The sequence below is a fragment of the Atractosteus spatula genome, chromosome 4 (assembly GCF_055471065.1).
Source record: "Atractosteus spatula isolate fAtrSpa1 chromosome 4, fAtrSpa1.hap1, whole genome shotgun sequence".
NCBI lineage: Eukaryota > Metazoa > Chordata > Actinopteri > Semionotiformes > Lepisosteidae > Atractosteus > Atractosteus spatula.
The window spans coordinates 3,281,999-3,303,559 of record NC_142709.1 but is presented as its reverse complement, the minus strand read 5'-3'; the positions used below and the strand labels follow the sequence as shown (position 1 = coordinate 3,303,559).

Genomic DNA, 21,561 nt, shown 5'->3' with positions numbered 1-21,561 from the left:
ATTTTGTTTGAGGTTTTCAGGGCTCTTGCATAAAAAAATACTGAATATTACTAAAGTGTACTTGAACTAGCACGCCACTATGAAATGAGAAAGATCTTTCAGGAAGTCTCTCTCGAGAGCGGCTGTAGACCACTCGGGTTCCTCCTGTCCGTTTCATTGTAGAGCTGCAATGTCGCAGTTCCTCATGTGCTTTAATATCGGGGCCTAGCGTGTTCCATTCTTTTACTTGCTTAATGAGGCTTGAAGGTTACATGATCTTTTATCGTCAGAAATAATTATACAGATTATTAATCGACAGACGTTCCTCTCTGAAAATGTGCTGCCTCAGGGAGCCATTAATGTACAAACTCCGAAGAGCCACCTCCGTCTTCCACGGTCCTGAAAGAATTGTACAAAGACAAAGCAGTCGGAGAGGGAGGGCGCGGCAGAGGCTGTCCGCGGGCGTGTCTGTCTCTGCTTCCCACCCCTGTGAAAGTGTCTTTCTGCTCGGAAGGTTCCAGTGAGGACGACGTCCAGGTCCCCGGTCCTGTCGCGTCGGGATTCTCCCCTGCAGGCTGTCGGACAGCCCAGCGGCCCGGTTGGCCAGAGGAGCTCCTCCAGGTAACGCCCACCCCCCGGTCCCCGAGGCCTCGGCCGCGCTCCAGCTCGTCTGGAAATGCGCGCTTTTGCGTCGTTTTAGTCGTGCATCCGGTCTCGTCGTTGCACCGCCACGGAGAGCTCTGTAGGAGCAGTCCCCCGATACGCGTCGTCTGTCGTGAGGCGCTGTCTGTAGGAGAATAAGAACAGTGTGAATGTGGAGGATAGAATTAATGGAATATGTTTGGATTAGGGACCATGAATTAGTTTGCACTTCGCTTGCAGGTACCATATACAGGACAGAGCGTCTGATTGTAAATCCAAGTTGTGTTCCCAAATAACGTCACTTACAGCAAAATGACTTACAAAGGGGAAATAATATCCATAAGGATGCATTCCCAACATTCGTTCTAATAGGTGTGTGAGCATGCAAAGGCTGCAAAGAAAGAAGTACAGGATTATTCCAGGCTGGAAAGAGATGAAAGGAAACAACGTTTCGGCTGTGGGGTCTTCTTCGGATGTGTGAAGGAGCCTTCGGAGGTGCGTGTGGAGCCTTCTTCAGGTGTCACACTGGAAGAAGGCTCCTCAGCCGAAATGTTGTTTCCTTTCATCTCTTTTCAGCAGGGGATGAACCTTTACTTGTTCCTCTGCATTCTCAACATACAGGTACATACAATTAATGTACCTACAAACCAGGAAAAACAATTAGCATAAGATAGCATCCCCAAGTCCTTGGGAATTGTGACCTTGTCAGACCCAGCAAAGTCTTTCGCCCCTCCAGGAAAGATTTCTCTCCACACGCTGTTTCGGAATTTAAAATTAGTGATCAAACCTTGATCCACTGATTGGATGAGCGACGCATTGTGTGGTGGTATCAGCTCATCTTTCATACTGGGGCATGACGATTCAGGATTTCAGTCATTGCGCCACTTGCCTGATCTACAAGAAGAATTGTTTAAAGTTAGAATTGGCGCTTCCCTGATTTTTTTTTCATTTCTGGATCAAAAGCCGCGAAAAAAACGGGGCCTTGAAAAACGTGGTTAAGCGCGGTGAATTTTTACGACACACCGGCGATGTCGGTGCGGAACGATGTGTAGCGGGGCGAGTTATAACGGGGACCTTGCTCAGCGTTGACGTCAGTGTCGTTAGCTTGATATTAGAAGCGGCCTGAGCAACTAAAATGCCTTTGCAGGTAGGAGACGGCAGGGGGGATAATTCCATATGACCGTGTTTCAAAGCTGTTTTTAGGGTCTCTCCTAAAGGACGTGGGGATCGCTCTTATTTTAATTGCCGATATTTTAACGATTTGAATCGTCGTCGCTGCCGGTCCGGTTGGATGGTAAGTGGGCTCTGGAAGGCTGGCGCCGGATCGGCCCAGCCGCGCTTCTCGCTTACCCGTTGCGTGCCTGCCGCCGTGCGCGGCCGAGGCGTGCAGGGGCCCCCCCTCGCTGACGGCCCCCCGGGCCCTGTCTCCCCGCAGCAACGCCGAGCCGCGCCTGCTGTGGGAGCGGGTGGAGAAGCTGGTCCCCCGGCCCGGCAGCGGCAGCTCCTCGGGCTCCAGCAACTCCGGCTCCCAGCCCGGCTCCCAGAGTGGCTCCGGGGAGAGGTTCCGCGTGAGATGTAAGTCCTGTCGCCGGCGGTGGGGTGGGGTGGGGTGGGGGGGAGCGGCGGCTGCACAGCTCGTGCAGGGACCCGGGCGTGACCCGACTCCAGCTCCGGCCCTGTCCAGACAGGCCCACCTGTTGTTTCAGGGCTGGCAGCAGCCTCTGGCTCCTCATGAAGCAAGGAAGTAATCTGTTCCATTAGGGCGACTCGGGTCTGCGCTGGAGGGCACTTTAAATTCGGCCCAAGACAATCCCGGGAATGCACACTGTGGCAGTTCACGGTTAAAGTGATCCCAGTGGACGTGAGCCAGGCACGACGGCGCCCTGCACAACCTGCAGGAATGGGCGTCTCCTGCACCACTGATTGACATCCCTGCACGTTATCCTTGGGCTCGATGCCGAGCCAAGCAAGCTGCAGCCGCTTACATCTCCTTTTGACCATGTTGTGCTGCAATAGCTTGAAAATCATATAAAATCCTCTCTTTTTATACTGCTGGGAGTGCCGTAGTGCTGGTTGATACAGACAAGCAAGTCAGCAGTTTCTTAGGTTGGGTTGTATTTCTTCCTTGTCAGCGGTTATTGTGTAGTTCTGCAGTATAGTCATAACCATTGCATTGTAAAAACTGTTCTTCAGATCAACACAAAGGATGTTCATATATACATGTGATCCCTGAGCATTTTTGCCAAGACCTGTAATATTTATATGCCCTTTTTTTTGTATTCAGCGTCATCAAAATCTGAGGGCTCTCCATCACAGCGGCAAGAAAATGCTGCAAAAAAGCCTGAAGAGAAGAAAGATGTTTTCAGACCGAGCAGGCCTGCTGTAAGTACTTGGGTGTATATTTTCTGCAGTGATTACTATTGTAAAGGATGTTAAAACAGTTCCTAATTCCTCAAATTTTCTATGAACCTGGAGGTGTCAACTTTGCACCTTCTGCTGCATTTAGCAATTTTGTGATGTGCCGATCTCTTCAACCTGTAACTGTTTACTGTTTTGGTCGTTTTGTATAATGGTTTCTGCACTCCGTATTGCAGTCGGTGCTGGGAATGTGCATCTAATATTAAATGCATAGAGTTTCTAGCTCAATAACAGCAGTGCTGTCTTGTTTGCAACAAGGTTTAGCGGCAATTCATGTACCAATATGCTGACCTGTGCGTTTTTTTTTGTTCTTCTTTCGCTGGCTGCGCTGCCAACATCACCATGTGGCATCAATGGCCTAATCGTATGATTGTGAATTCTGTAGGGTGAAGTGGTAAGCTCTGTCATCAAGCTGCATCTCATTTGAATTCATGTGAATCATGAAGTCACTGCCTGCTACTGCCTGTCCCATTTGAGAGACCCGAGCCCTCTGCCTTTGGTGGAAGGCTTGCTGTTGTTGTACCAAATGGATCCATTCCTACACCCTGCCCCAAGCATAACTGTCCCATTTCTTTTTTTTAAAGAAATGAGATCCAAACCCACAAATTCACATTGTTTCATTCTAGCCATCTTAGATTGGCCAGGTTAGCTGATGCAGTATCCTCTTTGAAAATGTAAAGTCCTGTAATGAAAGGATGGCTCATTCCTGAATGACAGTCATTGCCACTAGGTGATATAATCGTAATCGTCTGTTATTACTGTTTTATTGCATTGCTCTAGTGGGCAAACTGTTCTAAGCAGAAACACCTGCATTTCCGATCGAACTTACAAGAGGTCAGTAGGGGAATTTCAATCGATAGAGAGGAGTAATTACCACACTTGTAAATTAGTTTATTACCATCCAGTGCTCTTTAATGAAATGTTTCTGGCTTGTGACTTTTATTAGCTTTTTTTATGAACGAAGTGATATTTTCTGAAACTACGGTAACAGAGGCAGATGAGCCTTCATCTTTGAAATTACAGGCATTCCTGCAGAGTGTGTAAGTACAGCAGGGTCTCGACATTCACGAGGGGTCAGTGCAGAGCAGTGTCGCGAATGGCCACATTCACTAATCACCAAGTCCACTTGTATTATACAGTCGCATGTATAATGTACTACGGTATATAGTACTATATGTGTGGTTAAAAGAAATAAGTGAAACCATCCCTTATATGAACATTTAAAATACTAATGCATTGGCTTTAAGCTAATTTAAATAACGGTTTAAACTGATCAGTTCAAAGAAGCAAACAAGATCAAAAGATCACAAACTTAAAGTAATCAGCTAAAATAAACATGAATCCCTGCTCTGCGTCCAGCTCGTACTTGATCTCTCTGCTGCACTGACTCGGACTGTCAGAGGGCCTGTACAGTCGTCTCCAGCCTGTCGTTCCCCGCACTGCTGACACAGAACCTGGAGCGTTCGCTACCATGCAGAAACAGGATCGCGCTGAGGTGCGGGGGCTGGGTAGTGGGTACCAGGGCAGGGGGCAGGGAGAGGCTCTCTCACACTAGATTCGTCTCAGTCCTAGAGTGTTGTGCTGCTAATTCAACAGTGGCACTTAACCTTCAGCTCGGCTGCTTCCAGCCCTGCTCTTCTCCTGTACAAGACACTGTCAGCCAGGCCTCATCACAAGTTAATCTGCGCGTGTTAAAACCACAGATGTCGAGACCCTACTGTACTCTGTTCTGTCAGATGGAAAAACGTGGCTGAAATGACGTGGCTCGTCGTGGAACAGGGGCCTGCTCGTTGCGTCTGATGTCACCCATTTTGGGGGGGGGGGGGTGGAATGCGGGGGAGCGAGTTGGGGAGGGACAAAAAGGTTTGAAGCCTTAGAAATGCACACTGTGTCATTTCTGATTTGGGAACTTCAGTAGAGTTTATAACTGTTGCGCCTTGATGAAGTCCATCATTCATCCCCATTTCCCTGACGTTAACGGCACGGCCGCACTGCGGTTACTCTGCTCTGCTCGCCGTTTCCACCGCCTGCCCCGGGTTCCGGAATGTGTCTGGGAGTTCTGTCGGCTGCTCTCTCAGCCCGGTGGCACAGTCTCACACTGGGACAGTGCGAGAGAGCGGCTGACGGGCCCGGCCGGGCAGTCCTCTTCGTGAGCTCTGCCGGCCCCGGTCCGGCTCGCGGTGACGGCTCTGGATGCTCGTCTCGGGGCCGGCGGGGGCCCGGGGGTGGTCGGCAGCGGAAACGGCGGCCCGGCCTCTCGGGTGCCCCGCTCACGCCTCTCCCCTTGTCCGCAGGACCTCACGGCCCTGGCCAAGGAGCTGCGGGCCGTGGAGGACGTCCGCCCACCCCACAAAGTGACCGACTACTCCTCGTCCAGCGACGAGTCGGGCACCACGGACGAGGAGGACGAGGAGCTGGACCAGGAGGGAGCGGACGAGTCCACCTCGGGCCCTGAGGACTCCAGAGCCGTGTATGTGCCAGATCCCTGATTCCACTTCACTGAGCGTGTCCAGCCCCTTCTCTTCACTCCTTCAGCTGATTAACTTACCGGTGGAGGGAACCTGAAAACAGAACGCTTCCCAAGCAGAAATCTGGCACATATTCATCCTCAAAACTCCCCAGCTTTCAGCTGCTTCTGACATATTGCCGAAGACGTAGCTTTATGTTCTTTTGTCTGCTGCGGTGGGTGAGGAGCATGTGGCCTTGGTTCTAGCTGGCACGGCGTGCCAGATTTGAGCATGATGTTAAGGGCTGGAGTTAGATGAAGATGACGGGAGTTCCTCCCAGTTCGTTTTGCGTTTTAAAATGGAAAGCACCTTCGGTTTTGCTTGTGTTTTCAATGCTGCTTCAGCCAAGTAGCGGACAGATGGAGCGAGGCTGAGGGATTTAAACTGAGAAGATAGTTGTGCAAGAAAGCTTCAGATATTCATAGCAAATTAACTAATACGGAAAACATGTTGTTTTTATGACATGCAAATTTATGGAAATTAAAATTCATATGGTTACATTTTTAAAAAATCCTGTTTCACTTAATGCACAATGTTTTGGGTGCAGGCAAGGGCTGTTGACGGTTTAATTTTTGCTAATTGAAGGGAGACTGTTTGCTTTTACTTAGAAATAGGTCAGAGCTGGGAAAACAAAGCCTCTTGGGTCTATTAGTGATGTAACTGGCTTGGTCTGAGATCAAGATGTACTTTTAACAAGCTTTTCTTGGGATTGGGCTGTTTGTGAAGGATAAAAACACAGTTACAAAGAGATGTGTGCTAATAAAATATTCTTCATAAATGAGGATCACATACTGTTTCAGAATACATTTAAACATTTTATTTAGCAAATTGCTGTGAAATGAACACTTACACATTGGTCATGAATATCCCCTCATTATGGTAAGCAAAGCTTCAAGCCTGTATGGTTGATATATATATATAAAAACAGCCTCTGGTTAAATCGTAAATGCAGCAAGAGCTACATCGCTGGTAGGAAGAATACTTTTTGTTTGTGTTCACACCATTTTTGTGATTTGTCATAAATCCTTCTGCCACTGGCTTGCTTCCACCAGATCTTCTAAGTTGAGTAACGGAGAGACGGAATCTGTGAAGACAATGATCGTTCATGATGAAGTGGAGAGTGATCCTGCAGTCACCCCCTCCAAAGATGGCACTTTAATTGTAAGACAGGTATAGTATACTTTTGGTTTGTGTTTAAGAACATTTTCTTTTTAGTCACTGACCCATCCCGTTTGTTTTTCTTTTGATTGCGTGCATGCTTCCTGTCATTGATACAGCGCACAGAGCAGCGAAGGAAACAGGCAAGGTTAAACTATTCCAAGACCGTGAGTTAGTTTGTGTAAAGAGAACGATATTCCCCCGTTTGCAACTGTTTCACAACTGTTTGCACAACTAAATGCTTCTCACACCCACTCTTTTTCCACCTTCTTTTCGGTTTACTAAGACAGGAAGCAAGAAAGACAAGATTCTGAGAGTCTTTAGTTAGTTCCTTTTGCTTTCTCAGGAAAATGAGGAAACCTCTCAAAAATTGTTTGCTCTTTTCAACTCCCCTAAGCAGTGACTGTCAAAGAGTTCACTGGATCTTCCACTTCTTCAGTAGTAGTGTTACAATTGTGGTTGACCCAAGGGCCCGTTTCTTCAATGTATGTTTTTCTGTTGAACATATTGGTGCTCAAAACAGCCGTGTATAATACCAAGTTCATAAATTGCTATAAATTGCTGCAAACTTTGCAGGTCTCTTAAGACCTCTGCGTGTTTTTTACATACATGTTTATTTAAGCCCATGTTCCAAAATGCTTTGCTGCATTTACTGGACCATTAACTTATGAGCCAAAGTCTCGTAAGAGGTTTTGATCTCGTTGAGCATTAGTGCCCCAGCCTTCTGTTCTGCTCTCCCACCATGTTCGAGCTGATGAGCACTCTCAGGAAGGGCTGTGTGATAACCCTACTCCGCTCCAGGAGTGCTGAGCGTTACTGTGCATCGTGATGCTCAGTGACTAGGCTAGAGCAGTAAAGCACTAGTGCACTCTTTTCATACACTTGCAGTTCAGAAACTTTCAAAACTGGAGCAAGAGAAAAAAGATGTAAGATGCTGTCAGGTTTGTGGTGCTTTAAGTGGGTGCGTTGGAGTTGCTGAAGTTTTGAGACTAAGACCAGCCCCTCAGTCATGCCCGTATAAGAATAAATGCAGGTAACAGGCACCCCTTTCCCTTTCCCTGTTGCTCCTCTGCTCAATCCCAGGTGGCTCACAGTTCCCTGGCTCATTTAAAGTGTTCCTGAAAGTCAGCTGCTGCTTCTGTTGTCTTTCCTAAACGGCATTTATTTTCCGTTTCTTTGTAAATAGCTGGTCTGTTGCCTCTCACTTGCAATGGTATGTTGGAGCCAGATACTTATTTGTATTATCGGCTTTATTTAGACGATGCTGCAGCACTACGCCTTTTTTCAAACGAACATATCCGATTTTTCATTTTTTTCATGGGGTTTTTCTGAGTTCTTTTACCTAAATTTTTTTTGTAATGGCAAAAAAAAATTAAACGTTCAGGATTGTGGGTGGGGTTTTGTTTCCTATTCTGAGTAAATGTAAATTTGCAAGTTTTCGATTTGGACGATACTGCTGAAATCTGAAGAGTCTTGCATATAAGCAAAGATTCCTTATGATTTATGTTATAGTGCCTTCGTATGCGTCTGCTATTTACTTCAGTAACAGCTTCTGTTTGTTGATCTGAATTTTTCATACTGTTCGTTACCTGGCAGAGAAAGTAAATTGTTGAAGGCAGTTCACCAACTGCCGTGTGAAGCCAGCAGCTACCTGCCTGAGTGTTGACGTCACTTTTCCACTCTTCCTGCCCGTGACAAGCATCATTCCCTCGGCACGTCGTGAGCTGACGATGGCGCTCTAATAACCCAAGCAGTTTTCCAGCTGGACAGGGTTCGGTAGCAGTCGCAATGCTGCCAGCTGCTTCGCTGCTCGCCGTTTCCTCTGCTTTCTGCTTTCTGGCAAGCATGCCGTTTCCACCTGAATTTTCTCCTGCTTCCCTCCAAGAAAAGCCCCGTCGTTATTCCTCAGCCTGGGATGTCTTCCTCAATGAGTCACGTCTCTAGGCGCAGGTGTCCCAGCCTGCTGTATCCGTGTGCGTTGTGCTGTCAAGGCCAGCTTCTGTCTCAGGCCTGTTTGCTGTAATGTGGAAGCTGTGGGCATTCAGCTAGTCTCCTCAGTGACATGTATTCAGCCTCTAGATATTGGTGTACCTGGGTTATTTATTGCCTCCATCACTTACCTCTGATTTTTGGGTATTTATGAGCTCAGGTGTCCCATCCACTCTGCTTGCTATTCTAGCGCATTATGGTCCCTATTTTTCATTTAAGGTTTCACCCTCTTACCTTTTATTTTAATACTCCAGCTGGAGTCCATTTTAACCCATACCTGCAGCATTCAAGTTTTGTCACCTACCTTTACAGCCCCTGTGAGCCCCTGATCATCCATAGATCAGGCCCTGTAAATGCACATGTACGTCTATGGCTTATGCAGCTAATGTCATACCTCCATTTTCACAGGTGTCCTACATGGCCCTGTGTCTATGCTCTTAGCTTCTTGACTAACTTGGTCCTGCTATTGTCCCTAGCTCCAAATCTGACATTGTACCTGGTATATTTCTGGTTCCCCTTATAAAATCCTGTCTCCATCCTTTATCTCTGTGTTGTTTTTGTGACTGTCTTCACTCTTCTAAAACACAAATCACAGCGTCCTTTCCCTCAGTTCAAACTTTTCCAATACAGAATTGGTCTGTTTCCACTTTCAGGGAGCTTAGTGTTGTTTTGTGAGTCTACTGCGATTCCAAATATCAGCTCTCCGGAACTCCCACAGGTTGTCAGTAGTTCTCATAAAAAAAGTAGCCTTGTCCTGACACTGCAAATATTATAGGATTTTTTTTTGTTAGTCTTCCTAGTTATTGAAGTAACAGATTTAAGGAAAATAGAAATTCAAGAATTTACCTTATATGGAGTGCTAAAAACCTACTCTATTCCTCCAAAATAAAATCAACTCTTAAAAGTATGCTTATCATAACTTGGGCATTGGAAAGTCCTACATTATCGGTGTGAAATTCTCACTGGGCTTGTCAGGGGCTCCGATAGCTGTGTCCTCATGACCAGGCCACATTCCCTCAGCCAGGAGGAGCGATCTGTTCCCAGGCTCTCGATGGCTGTCCTGTTCACACTCTCAGCACTGCAGTGTTTGTCCAGAATCAGCGAATGGTTTAGTAAAAGATTAAATCGCACAAGAGGGGAAGATCGAATAGTTTTGAAACGTACTGGAATTAATTACATGCAATAATGTCGAAAGCTTCTTTCATTTGAATTCGGCATTTACTCTGAGAGTGGCGGATGGTAAAATCAGTTTAGTTGGTTAACCAGGGTACATTAGGTATCTGTTTTGTAAGTTTGGAGCTTTGCCTGGGTTTTCTTCTTTATCTGTTTGAAAATAGATTGAAATTTCTCAAATTTTCTCCTAAAGCAAATACTGATTGCAAATATGGAGGCAGAGGCAAATTTTTTTAAAAATCGGAACTTTGTGCTTAACTTTTTAAAAACATTTTCACTTTGTGCTTAACATTAGAGCTACTGGAGTGCTCATTTCTATCATTTTTTAATTCAGTTTTATCTGCATTTGTTAGTGTTCCAAAGTATTCTGACACCCGTCAAATAATCTGATCCACTGTTGTAGCTGTGTAAATATGCATAGTTGCGTTCAGGCTTGTACACTCTTAATAAATGTGGAAAAATACTCCCATTGTGCTTTTCCTTCTGTAGCACCTGTTTAGTTTTAATTGTAGGATTACCTCTCGTGCCCCTATAATCCCCTTTCTGTTTGAAAGGTTATTTACAGAAGGCTTTAATTACAATAGTTGCACCTTATGCCATATGTCATGTCTATTTTTGTATTTGTTTCTGCTGACATGTTTATGGTGTGTTGGTATTGATCTAGTTTTATATAGTTTTGTAAAAGAATAATGCACAGGAATAAAACATAGGCTGTTCCAGAAAGCAAACGGTTATTAGTAAACCTTATGCATGCATAAATCCAGGTGGATGCTGCACATTGGTGGTGGTGGAGGGGATCCCCACTACCTGTAAAGCGCTTTGAGTGGAGTGTCCAGAAAAGCGCTATATAAGTGTAAGCAATTATTACTGTTAATTATAACAGTATGGTACAGTAAAACCTTGATATTTTCTACATTCACTTTTTCACCTGCTTGCACAAAATGAGTAATGACCACCTTTTCTGCATTTCTGCTTTTCCCAGCCTGCATTTGTCTCTGTAGAAGAGGCAGGGCCTGTTTCACATTTACGTAGCAGTGCATCATGGGTGTGATGCTTTAGTTATTCAGTTTCTGTCAGGAAAGCATTAGATGTGTGCGGTGTGTGGACTTGTTAGGAAAGTAATGCCTGTATCATGATTGTTATTCAGTGATATAAAAAACGTAACGAAACCCATCTTGGCCCCTACGTTTTTACAGTCTTAGCTACCAAGTGTCGTCTCGTGTGTCTTATTAACAATAAGAAAGAGAACTAGACAAGCTGCAGGTGTAGGAGAGTCTTTTATTACTGTGCTGTAATAAACCTTTACAGTACAGTGGCACTGCATTTATAATAGTACTAGAAACTATGTACAAAGTAAAGAAAACGTGCAATACTAAAAGTCTAATACACGGTAAGCTATAATATACAGTAACTAATTTGTTTGCACGTGCAATAACTGAATTATAGGGGGAAAATGATGCTTTAAGTTTATAGTCTTCATTTTCATTGAGCACTAACATTATATACTAACACTATTTCTGAAATAGTCAAATTGTAGCAAATATTGCTGCAAAAATACTGCTTGTTTTGTGAGCCACAGAATCATACCCTATTATCCCTTAAACTATTAGGTCCTGCATTCGCTGTATCGCCATTCGTGACGACTTCAAGATGCAGAGCCCTTTTGAATACCAGGGTTCTTCTTTAATTGTATTTTACGGGTTTGCTTGTATGTGAACTCCCTTCTGTTCAAGTATCGATTCTGTAGCTGCACTCTTTTATATGTTGTATTTCACATTAATAAACCCATTTCTGCGCAGTTGTTTATTTACACCAATCCAGATACAAATGCGGCCGGAGTTGCATATACAGTATAAATCCTCTTTATATAAACTTGTTTCTTTTCAGTTTAGTCAGTCAGTTTACATTTTCCTTTTGTGTGGTTGCTGTATCGGACAGTCCCAAGTACATACAGTAGCAGTCTAGTATCGGATTGTTCTCCCTTACTTGGGAATGTTTTTCCAGGTTTTGTCAAGGTAAAGAGTGATCGCTTTGGTCCTTGTAGTTGCAGCTGTGCCTCCAGTAGTTCTAGTGTTAATCCAGAATCCCCGAATGGGCTTCCAAATGTGGATTCATTGACCTATTTCTTTTTTTATTTATTTTTGCATCAGCAAAGTAGACTAGTTCCCGCAGCCCATGAGCCAGACCAAGTGTGCCTGTTTCTGCTTGCAGAGCGCAGGTGACAAAAAGCACCCCAGTCATCAGGAGAGCAATGGCTTTGCCAGTCGCATTCACCTCTTGCCAGATCTCATACAGCAAAGCCATTCCTCCTCTTCCGCCTCCTCCCCATCCTCCAGCCAGCCGACACCCTCCATGTCCCCCCAGACTCCCCTGGACAAGCTCGCTGCTCACGAGGTACGTCCCGCGTCCCGCGTCCCCCCGCTGCCGGCCGCTCTCTCTGGCTGCTCCTCTCTCGGCTCCTCGCTCCTCTGTAGAAAGCGCCGCCGCGCCTTCCCGTCCCCCGTCCCCCGTCCCCCCCCGGTGCGACTCGGCCGCCCGCTGCCGAGTGAGCCGCGGGGCGTCACTAGAGCACAGTACGCCCACCCCCCCACCCCCCCGACTTGCCAGTTTTCACCATGTTTCACCGCGAGCTCGCTTCCAGCTGCCCCTCGCCTCTCGCAGCCTGCTAGGCAGCAAGGTCCTTTGAAGCTTGTTTCTGCTCTGTGGCAAATACAGCTGCAGGTTGGTGCACTTCGTCCAGGAGGAAGCTCCGGCTCCTGATGAGATCAGTGCGATTGATGGGATTTTAAAGTCATCTTTTTGACATGGACTGTCATTTGTGCGTCTGACTGAACAAGGCACTGACTCTTTACTCCTCATTGTTAAGTTGTGAACTAAGAGATAATTTTTTTCGCCTTTATGAAGCTTGTAACATCTTAACAGATTCCTAAAACTGCTTCCAGCTTAAAACGATTTTGTTGAATAGTTAAATACCAAAGATTCCATTTTCCATCTACAACACGACATGGATCCGCATGACATTTATGCTTTTTTCTTTTCAAGGAGCATATGTGCACGTATACATATGTGCTGGATTTCTAAATCATTCTTCTAATCGTCTCCAAGATGTGCCTAGGGATTGCAGTTTCGAACTGGCAGAAGTCAGTGTTGTTAAAGGGGTGTCACGGCTCTCCATTTCAACAAAACTCCTAGCAGGAGACACCCCACTCTTGCAAACACCTGTACTTGGAACTGAAGGGACGGAGGCTTGAATGTCTTGAGCTCTGAGCTCTGCTGCAGAGTGGCATCACGATCAAGGTACTGAAAGCCTCGTCTAGTTGTGGCTAGATTGCAAATTGATGATCAGCTGATCTCTTTGTAGTCTTGTTATTCTGGGACCTTTGACAAAAAGGTGGACACGAACATTTCACGTAGCTCGCGATGATGCTGTGCGTTTCGGAGCCATTGCAGTCGGCCTAAACCTGCGTTTTTTGCACAGCCGCAGAGACACTCGTGCAGCTTGTCATCCGTCCTCACAAAAAGCATTGGCCCTGTGGCCGCGTCTCGCTTCCTGTCCAGCCCTCAACGTTACAACTCCCACTTCTTGCTCCCTCCAGCCTCGCATCGCACTGACTTTGAAACAATATTGACTTTAAAGCGGCACCCATTCCTGCAAAGCCACTGGTTGACATGTTGACGTCTTCCTTAAACCCCACTGCTTCTGAAGCAGAGCAGCCCTCCGCTCGGGCAGCTCTGGCACCTCTGGGCTGTCTGCAAGCCGCCTCACACAGGTGCTGTGAAGCACCGGCTCTGTGCCAGGCTACGCGGTTGTAACTCACCTGTGTGAAATGGGCTTTTAAGGCATTTTAGTTCCAAAAAGTTAGTATAGAACTCTGCAGGCAGGCGTCATCCCATTTGATGGAATGTAACCATAATGTTTTGCTCATGCTAAACTGGCAAGTTTTTTTCCCCAATCGTCCCTTCTGTTTTAGTTTCTCATGACCGTTCCGTCTGTTTTGTTTTCCCCACCCTGTTCTGTCTTTTATGTCTGTGGTTCTTGTGGTCGTCCTTGTGGTTTGTTGTTTAACTACCTCATTGCGTGCTTCTCCAAAACCCCTGCCCTTTTTCTTCACAAGTCTGCTTTGTTTTGAGGGGTTGCGGGAAGGTGGGGTGGGGTGGGGGAGCAGCCTCACTGGACCAATCGACATGCTTCAAGGTCCCAGTAATGAGGGCTGTAGCTCGTTAGAGAAGAAAAGCTAAGCTTGGCTGTCCCATGGTCTGAGCAGTGTGGATGGTGCACCACTCTCATCATCTGCCTGGGAATTCAACAGTCAGCCCTGCACGGGAGCAGTCTGTGCGAGTCTGGTTTTCCTCAGTCTGTTCTGCAGTGCTGGCTGGCCTTACCCTCGTGTCCAGCACACCTGTCCACTTCACTGGCAATGCTGCAGATGTCTGGGTTTTGCTGTGGCTGGTGCCAAGCTGGTATCACAGATATGAGAGTGGCCTCCATGCACTGTTTAGATTTATTTCCGCATCAGAGGAAACAAATTCCTCTTGAAATGTTAAATGGGTGGATAAATTGCTGATTGATACTATTGCTATTACTATTGATATTGATTGCTATTTTGCTCAAAATATACCTTATCACGTCTCTTTACTGTTCTATAGCAGGCTGCACAGGGACATCTGTCAGTTCCCACTGACCACATTAGATTTTGATGAATTTACACCTGTTTACTGACTATTTTGTGGTACAGAAGTGATCGTTTTAAGATCGTATATATAGTCTATATCTGCCCTTTGAGGTTCTGAAGGAATGTTTTCCATAGAGGTCATTCCTATAATCGTTTTTTAGCAATCAGTGGGAACTATGCAAATATTACAACCAGGAAAAGTAGTTCAGCTCCAGTCCTTTATCAGCCTGGTTGGATTTTTAGTCTGAAGACGTGCAGCCAGTGTTAAATATGTCCAATAACATGATCAAGATCTGGGATATTGAAAAAAAACATGATCATCCAGTTCTTATAGTGAGTAGAATTTAAATGTTAGGTTTAAATGTTTATTTCGATGGTCAGGCTTACATGCGAGAGATGAGAAGAAATAATTTTTAATAACCCGAGCTGTGTTTTAAACTAAATCTGCGAAAGTGTAGGTTTTTTGTCATTTTAGCAGATGTCCAGTCTAACCAGATTATATTGGGCTGAGCTCTGTCCATAATCACACCTTTAAAAAAAAAAGTCCTTGCTTTTTTTCCCCCCCTTAAGCTGTCCTGTGTAGACCATGTGTCAGACACTGCGAATGCACTAGCCTCTTAAACTGGGGCTCAGCCTCTTAAACTGGGGCTCAGCCTCTTAAACTGGGGGCTCAGCCTCTTAACGCTGGGGGCTCAGCCTCTTAACGCTGGGGGCTCAGCCTCTTAAACTGGGGGTTCAGCCTCTTAGACTGGGGGTTCAGCCTCTTAAACTGGGGGCTCAGCCTCTAAACTCTGGGGCTCAGCCTCTAAACTCTGGGGGCTCAGCCTCTAAACTCTGGGGGCTCAGCCTCTAAACGCTGGGGCTCAGCCTCTAAACTCTGGGGGCTCAGCCTCTAAACGCTGGGGCTCAGCCTCTAAACTCTGGGGCTCAGCCTGTAAACTCTGGGGCTCAGCCTGTAAACTCTGGGGGCTCAGCCTCTAATCGCTGGGGCTCAGCCTCTAAACGCTGGGGCTCAGCCTCTAAACTCTGGGGGCTCAGCCTCTAAACTCTGGGGGCTCAGCCTCTAAACGCTGGGGCTCAGCCTCTTAACGCTGGGGCTCAGCCTCTTAAACTGGGGCTCAGCCTCTTAAACTGGGGGCTCAGCCTCTAAACTCTGGGGGCTCAGCCTGTAAACGCTGGGGGCTCAGCCTGTAAACTCTGGGGCTCAGCCTTCTGTGTGCTCCATTCACATCGCCGCTGCCTGAGGCTGGTGCTTCCCCAGGCCTTCATCTGCTGACCTCTGTGTTCCAGACGCAGTCTGCCAGTAATACACTGCAGAAACACAAATCCTCCTCTTCCTTCACGCCTTTCATTGACCCGCGGCTGCTGCAGATCTCCCCGTCCAGCGGGACCACCGTTCCGGCTGTGGGTAAGCACGTCCCCAGGCCAGCAGCCCGCCTCACCTGGGCCCTGCGGTGCAGGATCGGCTCTGCCCTGAATCGCCACCTTGCATGCCAAGAGGGTCTCTTCCAGGTCGGAAAGGGGAATAATTAGTTCATCGCTTTGGTGAAGCGCGGTGACTTTACACTGTAACTACTTTACAGGGGTCCCCGAAAGATCAGCACTTTCTGAAATGCACAAGAGTCTGGTTTGAAATCGGACCTTTTTTTCATTCTGAAAGAGCCACGCAGCTGGATGTGTGTGCTGTTACACCGAGAGGTATTAAAAATGCAGCCACTGTTTCTGTATGCCTGTGCTCACTGTCCTCAGAGCCGGTCAGTGCGAGTGCCGATAGTGAAAGCTGCAGTCGGTTACCAGATCCAAATGAATGTAGAAACAGTTAATGCCAGCCTCTCCTTTATTTCCTTCAACCAGCCTTAATTACCACACAGAAAATGTTTTAGTGTCAGCTGTGCACCACTGGATACCATGAAGTTTCAAAACCGAGGGGGCTTTTACAGCAGCGTGTGTGTTCTGGGGGTGATGGCGCCTCTACTTTTGCGAGAGACGACCACAGCCCAAGCGAAACGCCAGCTCCCCTTTCAGCAGGCTACAGCAGCGAAGCCCTGAGATCAGACGCCCTGAGACAGGACCCCACCCGGAAGGGCTCGGTGGTGAACGTGAACCCCACCAACACGCGGCCCCAAAGCGACACCCCAGAGATCCGGAAGTATAAGAAGAGGTTCAACTCGGAGATCCTGTGCGCCGCGTTGTGGGGTACGTGGTCCAAACTTTGCTCACTCCATTGTCCCAGATCGGACACGTGCCTTGCAGGCCGGTAAAAGACACAAGACAATACAAAATACATTTAACACAACGTGAACCCCTTAACCAAGAGACGTACATGTATGATTAGCAAGTAATTCTATGTAAATAAAGTAAAAAATAGCTGATAAACAAACTACAGTAGTTCTCTTTGGGTTTCAAGTTCAGGCTTGAGGCTCGTCACGTGTACCCGAGTACAATGAAATGCTTCATTTGACATCACGCATTGCTGGAGACAAGAACATAAAATTGGCAGTAGTGTGTGCGCCAACGACGTAGCGGGACGTAGTGGTGCACAATACGAGCAGCAGCAGTGTACATGAGATACAACAACTCTTCAGGTTGGTTTCAATACACCGGCTGTCACAGCTGCCGGGCTGTATCCTCAGGTCGTTCAAATGTCTGCCTGTTTTGGGGGGCTAAGAAACAGGCAGAAAGTGTTTTCCAGGGGATGGAGACAAAGTTCACTTGGGTGCCGTGCTCTCTCTGCAGATGAGTGCGGGTTGGCAGAGGTGCATCTTTTGATCTCATGAAAACGTTTTCCAAGTTATTGTCAAGGGAGAGGTTCCAGTGAACTGTGATCTCTCATGACACTCATGAGGTTTCCCAATGCTTCCACTAGGGGGCAGCAAGTTCACGGAGCACACATTCAGAAAATAAAGCCTGCACTAGAGTGATTTTGTGCAGTGATATGGAATAGTCACATCTCGCACCTGAAGTTATCGGGAACCAATAGAGCTTTTTTTTACTGATCATTTTTCTGCTCTGTTGTTCTGTTGCCTCTGCTCCCTCTCAGCCTCCTGCTGGCGCACGCTACAAGCCGCTAAGGGAGACAGTTTTCTTAGTGCGGTGTTGTGTTACACTGAATGTAACGTGAGGGATGTAAAACACTGGTTCAATAAAAAAAAACAGCTGGAACAACATTCAGTACTTTGGAAACGAGTTTTGGGCAGAAGGGTCCTTACTGGTTTACGTTTCCTTAAGTGATGTGAATAAGGGCGAACGTTGGACGGGGAAGCGTATTGTTTTGTGTGTGAGGTTTTAATTAAAGCTTTCTTTAAAACGTTGTTCTGAAACGAGTGAGAGAGGAGTTGCACAGAGCGGGAGGAGCTGTTGAACCGCTAAGGGGTAACCATGCGTTTGCTGTCCGCAGGGGTCAATTTGTTAGTGGGCACTGAGAGTGGCCTGATGCTGCTGGACAGGAGCGGTCAGGGGAAGGTGTACCCCCTGATCGGCCGCAGGCGCTTCCAACAGATGGACGTGCTTGAAGGCCTTAATGTCCTGGTGACAATCTCAGGTAAGATGCCTTTCTCCCATGTGCCCACAGCTGCAAATAATAATGATTGCTTACACTTATATAGAGCCTTTCTGGACACCCCACTCAAAGCGCTTTACAGGTAATGGGGATCCCCTCCACCACCACCAGTGCGCAGTCCCACCTGGATGATGCCCCAGTACGCTCCCCACACACCAGCTCTCAGTGGGGAGGAGAGCAGAATGATGAAGCCAGTTCAGAGATGGGGATTATTAGGAGTAAAGTCCAGAGGGCAATCTGGCCAGGATATTGGGGCTAACACCCCCAAAATGGGACTTGAAAGAGGTTCGAACTCTCTAAATGCCCGTATTGCCCTATGATGTAACATAACCTTTGAAATAAGTTTAGACTGTTAGATAAATTAAATACATTTATAACTCACTATCTGCTTCAGACTTTCTCTGTTATCATGAATGTCAGTTTTAACGACGCTTCCTGAGCATAGGCAGTATTTCAGGGCCAATATGTATTCAGGATTAACTTTAAACATACAGATTCTAGTAGCATTTTTGATAAAGCTTGACCCCTGCTGTCCAGTTGTTCCAAAATGTCACACAATTTCTCTGTAAACACTCGACACAAGTGGTGTCTGTCTTCCTCATTATGTACAGAGTTTAACCAAATCAGGTTCACCAGCAGCCTGCAGGTATGTGGGCTGGGACATGTTTTTCCACAAGAGTGAAAGGGCATTGAAATAGACATGGTTTGAGCCACCTGATATACAGTATAACCCAAAAGATTTGTTGCTGTACTGTCATTTCAGCAGATTAGACCTTAGCCACAAATTAACATCTGAGAGGAACACTGTTAGTTCTTTTTTCCTGTTTGCTAGTGTTTTAATTTTAGTAGCTTCAAGCTTTTAAAAAAAGGTTTCTTTGATTACTTCTGTACTGTAATACCAGTACTATAAATATCACTGCCATTGTAGTGAAACAGAATGGGTTTGTACCTACAATGTACATTTCAAGCCAGTTTTCAGTCTTAAATGCAAACATTCATTTGATTCTGATTCACAGTTACTTTGTCAACAGTAACGTTGTTGCGTTGGATGTTTTCGAAATGCAAGCATTAGACTTGTTAGTTCGTTAAAAGGGGAAAGCTGAATTTTTTCACAGGCTGAAGGTGCCTACATGTGTGGTGGTGTTTTTTTCCCCTTTGTGGCCATAATTTCCCCTTGAAAACATACACACACACACAAGCGTTGTCAGGAAGTGTTGCCATCAGTTATGACTACTGCTGGACAAATAGGAAGTTGAGCAAGGAATGTGTGCGTTTTGCAGAATATGTGACATCAAATATAACAGTCTTTCAGACTAATGTTCTGATTTGGCTGCATTTGTTTTTCCTACGTTTAAGAGTGACGCAATTGGAAACAAACTCAATGGAATTTAATAAAAAAAGATCTGTGTTGTATCAAAGTTACCATCACTTAAAATATGAAGTTTTCTGTGACGTTGTGCTTTAGATTCAGAAGGACAGCCCGGAGTAAAAAGTTCAATCTTTGATTGCACACACACTCAGGGTTCCCTAAAAATTTTTCAGTTTAAGAAATTCAATTCAAGTCAGACCCTTGACCTTCCTGAGCAAATGAGTTTCCTTTGCAAGACTGCAGTTTTCCATGATTAAAATGTCATTCAAGAGCACCCAGAGCAGGAAGTACAGAATGTGCGAGTCCAGGAGCAGAACAAAGGTTGCTACTGTGGGATCTACCTGAAAACGTTCTCTTGGGAAGCCAGCAGGATGTGCATGACCATTCTCCCGTCACGCATGTAAAACCGGCATGATCTGCACAAGTATAAAACGTGCTGTTTTGCAAAAGCATCCAAAATGAAATGGGAGCAGAATAAATGGTAAAAGTATCTACGGCAGTAATAAACTCAAAAATAACATTGAGAAGCTTAACTAAAGGGAATAAACCTGTACTTCGGTCATTGTCTGTGGTTTTGACTCTTGGTCTTTGTTTTCTGGTGCCCATGTTCTCCTCAAGGCAAGAAGAACAAGCTGCGTGTTTACTACCTGTCGTGGTTAAGGAACAAGATCCTGCACAATGACCCAGAAGTGGAGAAGAAGCAGGGCTGGACAACAGTGGGGGATTTGGAAGGCTGTGTGCACTATAAAGTTGGTACGTCCCCTTGACCTCAGTGTGAAGTTAAAAAGGAATGGGATTGCAAAACCATAAACTGGTTTGCTTTGTGGAGAATGTGACAGGAAGCATTCTATGCAGTAGTGAAAAAGCGGGTCGGCTTTTTTTTTTTTACCCCCACCCGCCTGACCCGATCTGAAATCTTTTTTTTTTTTAACCTGCCCGTGGGTGTGAGTCAACCCACACATCACTCCCGTGCAGGCATCTACCCAAAACTAAATCTGTTGTATCTCATCGCCATTTTTGTATAGAACGTGCACCCGAAGTTTGAGATGTGGTTCCCACATAAAATCGGTCAGAAACACCAGGGTAGAGTGTGCATTCTAAATTCCATTGTTTAGAAAACTTGGTGATTCAGGACCTTTTTTCAGATGCCTGACTCATCACAGCCTGATATTGCTTTACAGTAATTATCTGAGAACATACCACATGGGAAACAGGCCTTCTCATAACAACTGTGAAGCGAGAAACAGCCAAGCAGTAAATGAATCTATTATATGATAAACATACACCAAATAGCTCATTTATGCATACACATGACTTCGTCTGAGAATCCATGCAAGCAAACCATTTGCTACACTTCTTCAGCTTGGTGATTTTTTAGCAGCAAACGGTCAAAAACTTGAATGTACAAATACGTATATATTCCCCCCCAAAAAAAAATCCTTAACGGTCACTAACAGACTCTGAATATACTGTATTTTATCAGTTATGTCAAAATTAAATTTTTATTACACCAATTAGTGGCTGTGTTGGTAATACGTTTTCGATCATGTCGCTCCAGTGTTGTTTCCAGAAACAGTCTTTGAAAATGGACAGACTTCATGAAGACACTCGGACAAATACATTTATATGTGATTAACAAAATGTTCTTGTTGCTAATGCGGAGGAAGAATACTGTAGGGAAAGCAATGTTCTGCAAAGCAGGTAGTGTCTGTGGTTAGATGAAACAAGAAACAGATTTTATCAAAGACTTGAATTAAGGAGGGATCCAGTTTCTCTATATAGTTCTATTGTCATTTTTGTGGATTCTGAGAAAACTGCCTGTCCCCAGTTTCGGAATTAATCCTGTACGGAACTATTGTTTTTTTCTTAGTAGTAGTGAAATTAGGACTTAGTACCTCAAAACAAAATAGGCATGGGGCTCAAAGAAAATTGAAAGTATTATTGTCACTACCAGTTCTGTTGCACTTTATAAAAAACGGATGTTGTTGCATCTTTCAATTTCATTTTTAATAATCCAGTTTTGCCAAATAACGGCTATTCCCAAAAAAGCATCAGTGAAATTAAATGTATTATTAGAACAGGGCTGTCTCCACA

General features: G+C 45.6%; 1 protein-coding gene across 12 annotated transcripts in view; it reads left to right on the top strand.

Annotated features, from left to right (window-relative positions):
- map4k4 (mitogen-activated protein kinase kinase kinase kinase 4) overlaps positions 1 to 21,561 on the top strand; it is a 103,724-nt gene that overhangs the window by 72,525 nt on the left and 9,638 nt on the right. For 5 of the 12 annotated variants that reach the window (XM_088912542.1, XM_088912539.1, XM_088912540.1 and 2 more), the window contains 10 exons: positions 494 to 600; positions 2,057 to 2,196; positions 2,906 to 3,003; positions 5,334 to 5,509; positions 6,599 to 6,716; positions 12,078 to 12,260; positions 15,830 to 15,947; positions 16,565 to 16,735; positions 17,937 to 18,080; positions 20,086 to 20,220. In XM_088912542.1, coding sequence (XP_088768668.1) covers positions 494 to 600; positions 2,057 to 2,196; positions 2,906 to 3,003; positions 5,334 to 5,509; positions 6,599 to 6,716; positions 12,078 to 12,260; positions 15,830 to 15,947; positions 16,565 to 16,735; positions 17,937 to 18,080; positions 20,086 to 20,220 — 1,390 coding nt within the window. The remainder of the gene's footprint in view (positions 1 to 493; positions 601 to 2,056; positions 2,197 to 2,905; positions 3,004 to 5,333; positions 5,510 to 6,598; positions 6,717 to 12,077; positions 12,261 to 15,829; positions 15,948 to 16,564; positions 16,736 to 17,936; positions 18,081 to 20,085; positions 20,221 to 21,561) is intronic. The other 7 variants (XM_088912532.1, XM_088912543.1, XM_088912541.1 and 4 more) reach the window with 5 other exon arrangements.